Source organism: Psammomys obesus, unplaced genomic scaffold (assembly GCF_907164565.1).
Source record: "Psammomys obesus unplaced genomic scaffold, mPsaObe1.curated_primary_1811, whole genome shotgun sequence".
In the NCBI taxonomy this organism is placed as follows: domain Eukaryota; kingdom Metazoa; phylum Chordata; class Mammalia; order Rodentia; family Muridae; genus Psammomys; species Psammomys obesus.
The window spans coordinates 10705611-10715215 of record NW_026596149.1 but is presented as its reverse complement, the minus strand read 5'-3'; the positions used below and the strand labels follow the sequence as shown (position 1 = coordinate 10715215).

The 9605-nt window shown below is 47.6% G+C and overlaps 1 protein-coding gene across 1 annotated transcript; it reads right to left on the bottom strand.

The window, feature by feature from the left end:
* Window positions 1-1261: 1261 nt before the first annotated feature.
* On the bottom strand, window positions 1262-8707 carry Ucma (upper zone of growth plate and cartilage matrix associated). Its single transcript, XM_055593858.1, has 5 exons — window positions 8527-8707; window positions 8121-8186; window positions 7935-8030; window positions 4078-4176; window positions 1262-1712 (listed from the first exon to the last, which is right to left on the bottom strand). The coding sequence occupies exons 1-5, from the start codon at window positions 8582-8584 to the stop codon at window positions 1615-1617; spliced, it is 417 nt and encodes a 138-aa protein (XP_055449833.1). The 5' UTR covers window positions 8585-8707; the 3' UTR covers window positions 1262-1614.
* Window positions 8708-9605: the final 898 nt, after the last annotated feature.

Below are 9605 nucleotides of genomic sequence, written 5' to 3'. Positions count from 1 at the left end.
AAGAAGCCACATCTCTCATGTAAACCCAACAAACTCAGGTAATGAAATAATAAAAATAGCTTGAGATACCTCCCAACCTTTTAGTTTAGGGTTCTACCATTGTTAGCATATGCCAGCTTCCCGCTGCATGGCATGTCCAGAGGGCAATGCAGAGTAACAGCTGTTAGCTCCATCCCTGTAACAGACACGTGTGGACACGCAGTTTATAAAGAGAAAGGAGTTGTGTCTCTTCTTGGTTTGAAGGCTTCAACCCATGATTGACCTGCCCTGTGGCTTTGCGTGAGACCTATCGTGGCAGGAACATATGACACTTGTTTCATGGTTGTAGGCAAGAGAGAGAGGAAAGGTATTAAAGTGCACAACCTACTTGCAGCATTGTCCCAGAATACCTCCTTTGGGGTTCATCTGTTGACACTCTGCCTCCTCCCAGTAGCACAAAATCAAAACTGAATGCCAAGCTTTTAACCCTGGGCTTTTGGGGAGAGTCCAGATTCACACTATGGCAGATGAGCCTTCCCCAAAAGCACTGGGGTAGGAATGTGCAAGACATGCAGGAGGTGTGCGCTGGCAACCTCAGGAGGTCTGGTGGGTTAAGGTGAGATGGCACCAGTAATATTTGAAGGGTCCTTTTCCCCCTGAGGCTTACCTGTGAATGTTTGCAAATTGCTGATATCTCCAGGTTGACAGTACAGAAGTTAGGACCCACATTTCACCATCTTACTGAAGAAGGAATAGGGACACTGACATTAGCCTATCCCATGGCATGTAAAGGGAACACAGCCCAGACCCCAAGAGCACCAGTGGTTTCAGTATAAAACAGTTATGAAGAAAGAACATGAAAGCACAGAAAATTCTTTGAGTACCTGCTACTCACAGAGAAACCTCCTGGTGTGGACACTGGACCACCTGCTTCCAGTAAAGAGGCAGACACAAATACTCCACAGGAAAAGAGAAATGGAGAAAGAGATGGCTGTGTTCACATGGAGCTACAAGTGTGTCATGCCAGCAGGAACAGGCATGGGCTTGGCTTTTGCTGTGATGGGACTTGTATTCCAAGTTTGATTCTCCTGAGTTTTGAAAGCAGAGCCCCAGGCACTCAGAGGAGGTCGTTCCTCCATCCTGCCTGTTTCATTCTGCACAGTGTTTCAGTATTTAAAGTTAGGGCTGGGGGTATAGCTCAGTGGTAGAGCATGTGCTTAGAATGACACTTGGACACACAGCAGCCAGCTTCCTCGGAGTTTTGTGGCAATGATACACAAGGTTGATTCAGCACTTTTATTAATAGGCGATAGGCAAACTTAAAATCTTCTTGCTGCGATCCTTTTAACTGTCCTATCAGATGGGCCTTCTAATTCTGTTTCCAGTGGATAAGCAAGGGGACAGCATGTAGATTTAATGCTGGGAAAGACCACAGGTGGTTGCTCACCTCAAAAGAAAAGAAAAGAAATATCCACAAAGAAGCAAAAGCCAAGCATCCTGGGTCATCAGAACAAAGGGTGTGTGCGTCCTGGAGCTGTTGGGCAAGGCAGCGTGGGATCTTCACCTCGAGGGTCTGTAGAAGAGAGGTGGGTGGCATGTTTCATGTTCCTCTTCCCCAGCTGCTTCAGGGTGAGGTCAGATGTGATGGCGGTTGTAGAGGTAGGAAGGGTACAGGCCATCATAATGCCACTGCCGCCACTGCTCCACTGCTTCCCTGGTCCTCTCTTCCTGCTCTGAGGACAGAAGACAAAGGCCACTGTGCAGACTAGAAGACACCCAACCCAGCAGCAGTTACTGATCAGCCATCAGCCCACAGCACCTGCTGAGGGGACATTGAACTAAGGGAACGTTTGTACAAAGGTTTCCATTCGGATCAGGGCAGAGGATAAAGGTCGCAAGCTGGTTGCCAGCAGAACTGAAACTAAGGGCAACACCTGACCCCTGAGCTGCCTTACCTATGCTGCCAGAAATGAGGGGGAAAGTCGTATGTAAACACTGGCTTAAGACTAGACACAGAAGACTAGACACCAAACTAACATGTAACAACATAATGGCCACGTGGGAACACAGGCCAGGTATTGAAAAACTCATGCACGGGGCCAGTGAGATGCCTTGTCTCAGGGTAGTGCTTGCTCTTAAGCCTAATGACCTGTGTCCCATCCCTAAAACTCACATGAAAGAAGAGAACCAACTCCCACAAACTGTTCTCTTATCTCTACATGCATGTGTATGCACACACACACACACACAGACAAATAAATAAACAAACAAACAATATAAAATAATTTAGAGAAAAACATGGAAATCGTTAGCAATTATGCAGCAGCTCAGGCTGACCTGGAACTCATGATCTTCCCGCCTCAACTTCCTGAGTGCTGGGATTACAGATATGTCCCATCAGACCTTGCATGTTCTAGATTTTCTAAGTTTTAAAAATAGAATTATGCTGTCAAAACGATCTGGAGAAGGGACAGATGAGGCAAGTGTTGGTCACTGTGGCTACTGAGGCTGTCTCATTTCTGCATGAGCCTGCAATGCATGCTCCCACTGGAACAACCAGGTACACACAGAGCCCGGCCCTGGGGTGGGGTTTAGCTCTTCAGACATTTTTCAAGCTCAGTGGAACAACTCCTCTTCGAGGTGTGTCTTTGACCTGGAGGTTAATCACGCATCTTTTTGTCATTGGTTAGGTGTCCCTTTTATGAAGCAGCTCACTAGGAGACCTCAATCCTTCAGTGGGTTAACATAAAACTGCTAACAGAAAGCAGGTTGCCATGGGGCTCAGAAAAAAAAGTGCAGGTGCATGCGAGGGAATGGTCCAGGTAGCTGGACCCCTGTGACAGTCACTCTGGGGCAGAGAGGGTAGGGATGGGGATAATGAGTTCAAGTTTTTTCAAAAATCAAATCGATGGTGAGCTAGGCTTGCTCTCTTTCCCCCTTCCTTTATTAAGCTCTGCAAAGACCCTTAGGGTCACTTTCTTTTACCCTGCTCATTCCACCATCTTTGTGGACCAGTGGGAAGAGCCCCCAAGGCCTCCACGGATGCCATCATTGGTGGTGGGGAAGAGCAGCAGCTTTGCTGGCAAACAGACCATCCACCCTAGGCCATTTTCTAGCACATAATCAAGCGATTGTGTGTCCTTTCTAAGCCTCACTCTTTCGGTCTGTAAAGTGGAAATGGTAAGGCCTATGTTCAGAGGATTGTGACAGTCATTCAAATATTCATTCCAACAGCTCCTATGATGACAGTCCCCAACAGCTTTTGCCCTGCTCTCTACTCTGTGGGTGGGGCTCGAGAACCAGGGTCACCCCTCATCCCAACTCATCATGAAGGAGAAAACAGTGAATTCTTCTACCCATGTGCTAGAAATTTGAAAAAGATATGTTTTTGCTTAATTTTGGGTTTGGGGATTTTGGTTTGGTTTGGGTTGGTTTGGTTTGGTTTGGTTTGGTTGTTTCTGTTTTTGAGTGTTTCACTATGTAGCCCAGGCAGGCTTTAAAGCTGAGATTCCCCCTGCTTCAATCTACCGAGTAAGTGCTGGGATTACATGCCGGCACCACTTAGACCTGGCCAAGGCCTGAAACACTTAGGATGGACTCTGTCGGGTGTTATTAGGAACAGTGAGAGTAAAAAAAATCACACTGAAGGAAATTTGGATTCCAAATCCTCAGGTTTTAAAAACAAGACAGTTCTCCTCAGCCGCCTGCCAAGGTCAACAAGTCTCTAACGACATAAGCATTTGCCCCGAGGTGACAGTCTGAGTTCTTTACACTATGTTCCCAAGAAAGTTTGATTTCCTAGGATGCGAGCCCAGCACCTGCTTGCAGGGCTTAACTAGGTGCTTCCTGCTTTTATACCGTTAGCCAATAACTCCCTGGTCACCATGGCCCCCCAGGCCAGTGTGTCTCTAACCCGTATGTCCTTTATCCTCTGCCATTTTTGTGACTTGTCCTCTTCACATCTGCCATGGATAGAAATTGAAAATGCCTCCTCCATCCATACCTCTCTCCTCCAGTCAACATCAGGGAGAGACGAAGGCAAGCCTGGACTTTGCCCTACACTCTCCTCCCCCAAGGCTGCTGCTGGAGAGCTCTTACCATCTCTTTGTTCCTCCACGAAGTTCTCAAACTCATTCCTTTGTTCCTCGTAATATTCTCTCCGCAGCTCTTGGTCTCGCAGCTTCTGTCTGTTTTCCGCTGTGAAGACAGAGTTGCTCTTGAGAAAGGAGCAAGGAGGGCACATGCGTGAGGAACAGCACACTGCACCTGAGAGACTGGGTCTGAGGGAAGAGGGATGGTCCAGGGCTTTGCCAAAATGGTTCGTGCCTCTCCTGGACTTTAAAACATGAAGGGCCTGGGAGGCCATTCTATCCACAGACCATAGAAACTTGAACCCCCACGGTGATAAATGAACTCTCTAAAGCTTAATTGGCTTGAAAATAACCCTTGGGGCTGGAGAGATGGCTCTGCAGTTGAGAGCACTGGCTGCTCTTCCAGGGCACCTGCGTTGAACCCCCAGCAACCACATAGCAGATCACAACATTTGTTAACTCCAGTTCCAAGGAATCCAGTGCCCTATTCTGGCCTCCATAGGCACCAGGCACGCATGGCATGCACGGACATACATGCAGGCAAAACACCCATGCAATAAGGTAAAAATAAAAATTTTTAAAAGTTAATCTCACATTGATGAATACCTTCAAGTCCATTCTGAGCACCTGCCTCAGCCAGAGTGTGGGGTTAGCAGTGAGATTAAAAGGGTAAGGGGCTGGCAGGATGCCTCAGTGGGTGAAAGTGCGTGTTGCCAAGCCTGATGACATGATCCGGTCCCTAGGACCCAGATGGTAGAAGAGAACCAACTCCCACAAGTTGTCCTCTGACATCTTGTACACTGTAGCAGGCATGCACCTGATACATACAGAATACATGGTACACATACAAGATAGGTGCATAGATGCTACATACAAAATACATGTACACATACCAAATATATGTGCGCATACAAAATTGATGCAGAAACATCATAAAAAATTTAAAGGCAGATAAAGATGCCATCCACTTCTTAAGAGGGGCAACCCTGTCATGCAGTTAAGAGGGGTATGAAATCAAGTGTCAGCAGGCTAGGGAATGTGGCTCTGTGGTAGGAGCGCTTGCCTAGAATGTGCGTTCCATTCCCAACGCTACAAAATAACAACAGTCACATAAATTTTTACTTGCATGATGACGTCCATAATAAAAACTGAGAGTGGTGATGCTCTGGAAGATGATATTTAAAGCTCTTTAAAGGTTCTTATAATGTGTCCCTTCAACTGGCAAACACAGTGAAGGCCTGCAGGTCACAGGCCTTCAGGAAGAGTGGGCCCCTCTAATCGCCTCATTGTCAAGGCTGGGGTCCCCTCACATCACAGACTGGACTACAGCTCCTGTGGCCCTATGACGCTGATATGCAAGAGAGAGAAGCAGAAGAGCTAAGAGCTGTACCCACAGTACACTCCACAGTACAGAGTGTTGGATTCCCCTAGCACGCACAAGGCCTTGAGTCGGTACCTCGCTCTGGGGGAAAGAAGGAAGCAGGAGAGAAGAGAAAGAAGAGGAGGAGGGCTCAGCAACAAGATGCTCACCAGCAAGCCTGACAACCTGAGTTTGATCCACAGAATCCACACGATGGAAGGAGAGACTCGTCTCCCACAAACAGTCCTCTGACCTCTACACACACATGCTGTGGCATACATATGCACATACAACATACACAACCCAGGGTAAATCAACAAGTGGCCTTTCTGTTTTCTTAACGAAAGAAAGAAAGAAAGAAAAAGAAATAAGGAAGTAGAGAAGAAAAGGAGAAGAAAATCTCAGCTCCTTCCTGGAAGCAAGAAGCTTACATTAATAAGTAAATATGAATACTAATAACTCATTAAAACCAGGTTTTCTGAGAATTTGTCCTACTACACACTTCTGACGGAAGCTTCTTCACAAAGCCATGCCTTTATTTACAGTGGCAAAAAGCTTTTCTGACGGAAATGATACAGAGTCCAGTCCATCGCCACAGCCTACCGACTTCTCAGGAGGTGATTCAAGCTCAGAGAAGTGTGGTGACCTGACGGGGGTCACACAGCTGCCTGGCCCAGAGCACTGTGCCCTGGAGGCTCTGATGTGCCTCCAATTGTCACAATGCTGCTGCTGGGGGTGGGGGATGACAGATTTTAGGAGGGACATCATGAATGACTACCCGTTCCTGAAGAGGCATCTTTGTAAAAAAAAAAAAAACAAAAAAAAAAACAAAAATTGATATCTGAAATAATAGTAACACAGAATGATTTCATTCTCCACATATGCATTTTCTGTAAAGTAACCGGGCATGGTGCCATGCACTTGTAAACCCAGAGCTGGGATAGAGGAGACACACATCCCAGGGGCTTATTAGCCAGCCAGACTAGACGATCTGGCAAGTTCCAGTCCAGCGAGAGACCCTGCCTCAAAAAGAAAAGTGGACAGCAACTTAGAAACAACACCTGAAGCTATCGTCTGGCCACCATATGCATTGAACATGCACGCGCACACACACACACGCAAACATCCATCCATCCAATTCTTACTCTACAGCAGTTCTACGTTCAAGTTAATTCTAACGCCATGCTCCCCTACCTACCTACAGAACTTGCCTGAAGTCCTGGTTCCTCACTTGGATAATCTGGGCCTCCCCAACTGCCTGCCTAACTGAGCTTTCATCCAAAGTGAGAGGCCTCGGGCTTAGTCATGCACCTTGTTATTCTGAGTCTGTTTCACAGGACAGGAGATAACAGCCTCACCCAGGGTCTGCCAGAAGCTGCTTCTCTGGTTGCAAGCAAGGACTGCACCCCCAGCACAGACTTTCAGTGTTACTGGCATTAGCCCACTTTGAATTTCAACCTGTGTGCATTCTGGCGCTTTTCCTACCGTGGTTGGTTAGCCTTCTCCAAGTTTTAAAAAAGTTTGACCTGTAAACATTTCCATCTCTGTTCTTCCCCATCATTTGAAAATAATCCTGCTGTTTTTCCTGAACAAGGTCACCTTGCTGAGTGTGGTGAAGGACACAAAGAGTGCATTCATCTGTACGCACAAGGAAAGAATCAAGCCACAGACTCAGCCAGGATAGTCTGAGCTCAGAGGCTTGCAAGAATCAATTTCAAAGAGAGGAAACTCCAATGCCTCTTTGGTTGGAAGGTCAAGGACCAGGGCATTCAGAGTACCAGAGACTCCGAAATTCACAGAAAATTAAACTGAAGAAAAAAAACAAAAAACCCCACGCCATCTCCTCCTTGTCTGGACACATTGTCCCTCTCCTCTTTCCTGGGTTTATAGATAAGGAAATTGGAATCACAGAGAGGGAGTGGCTAAGGCCACTCATGAGCTGAGCCATCACCATATCTACTCAGCATTTGGGTCCCTGGTGCTTGTCCCCTGAGTGCCATGCTGTTGTCCAGGATGCACCACGCCACCACCCCTTGACACACACTGAAGTACCCTATTCCCTTTAGACCTTTAGACATTCCCTCTAAGTTTTTTTTGTTTTGTTTTGTTTTGTTTTGTTTTTTTCACTTTCTGAATTTGGATGCACCTTGGCGCTCTTGATGTGGCAAAGCTTTTATTGCTCCTTACTCCGATGCCACATTCGGTCCACCAGTGACCCACAACCAGTGACATACGATATTTCTATATTTTTATTTATTTCATTTGTTAGGGACGCATGTATGCCGCAGTGTGTATGTGGAGGTCAGAGACCAACTTTTAGGAGTCACTTGTCTTCTATCATGTGTGTGGCGGGGGTCCAAGCACTGAATTCAGGTCACCTTCACCCACTGAGCCATCTCACTGGCCCCAAATATGTTACCATTGCTCACTTAGCACTCCAGTCACCCTAATATCCAAGGCCTTTGGTCACCCATTGTGGAAGGGAGACCATCTAGCATTCTTACCATTGGCTTCATCTCTGGATTTAGGAGACCGCTTGCCACGCCTCTTGAGGAAGTTCGAGGCATCAGATTCTTGCATGAAAATGTTCTGTTTCGTACCTGAAACCAGAGAAGAGCTCTTCACACCCAGCACGGGGTTGGGGGGCAGGACCTAACTGTTCCACATGTAGGGATAGCCTCTAGACTCACCGTCCTGGGTCTCTTCTCCGGCTGCCTGCCTGCTGCCCACAGAAGCGCTGGTCCCTTCTTGTAGCACTGTAGGGTCAGATACAGGAAAAGGCTGCAACATCAGAGCCCTCGTGGGCCTTCGATAGCTCTGGGTGCTGTAGCTCACCAGACTACCTGTGGGGCCCTCTGCCTGTCGGCAGAGCAGGCACAGAGCCAAGCTTTATGGTAACTCACCATATGAGCCTGCTTGTTTCCTACTTTTCATCTTTGCTATTTTCACTGTTACGTTATCTTGTACACACACACCGAGAGTAGCTACCTCAAGAAAAACACCCCTTCCTACTTATGCCGCCTGAGCAAATTTACCTATCTGTAAAGTCTTACTATGTAGGTAACACAGCCCACCCTTGGACCCTCCCATACTCACTACACAGGAGCAGTGTCGCTGAGAGACACGACAGGAGGATGACCTGTCTCCAGGACATCTTTATATCGAGCCTCCAGAAAACACAGGGCAGATAATCAGGTGAGGTGTCCCCGGAGCCCCCAGTGCTGCTTCCCAGTGAGTCCTCGCTTCTGAGTCAGGCAGACTGGCACAGGCAAGAGAGAAACAGGAGGCAAGAAGCTGGGATGCCACTCGGGGAGAGAGGGAGGGGTCCTGGCTGTGGTTTCCATTGGCTGCTCCAAGCCAGAGCACTGGAGATGTTTTTGGCGCCTGGCAAAACCTCTACAGAAGCGAAAGCTGTAGTTGGTGGGGGCCCTGGCAGGGACAGTTTTGAAGTGTCCCTGACAACATCCATGCCCAAGGAGGTTCTATGAAGAACATTCAGGCTGAGTCAGGGTGGGAGAGGCCAATGGCATGCTTGAATGAGGTCTTTGCATTTGCTCAAGGTGGAGCAGGAACCTGGTACTATGGCTGAAACATAAGGGGCCCGAGAAAGAAGGAACTACTGAGATTATTTGCATTCAAATGTCAGACAAGGAGAGCCCCTGATATCTGGAATATACCCTAATGAATCCTGAGACAGAGGCCATTCTGCTGGTACCTACAGTAGGTCCTCACTGCACACTTTGTTGGGATGATTGCTGTCAAGTAAAGCGTGGAGCCCTTGGCCTAGGGACATAGGTCAGTGGTAGGGAGTTTGCCTAGCATGTGTGAGGCTCTAGGTGCCACCCCCAGGACTGCAAAATTAATGAATTAGTCATAAACAGCTTTAAAATGTGGAACTCCAGGCTTGCGGAGATTGAGGAAGACAACAGTAGCAAAATAGTTATATCCCTCCGAACTTCCTAACCCAAACCGTTGGCACTCCGCTTGTCATATTCTTCAGTCTACATTTGCTCTACCCCATGGCTGCCCACCAGGCCATGTGCATGGGACAGCTGACCCCCTCGTGATGTTTCACCTGTAAGTATAAAAAGCCCTGGCACCTCAAGAGAAGGTCCCAACTCTAGTGACTGGAAGGGGAGCAAATGAGAAATGTCCTGGATTTGAAATCAGAAGAC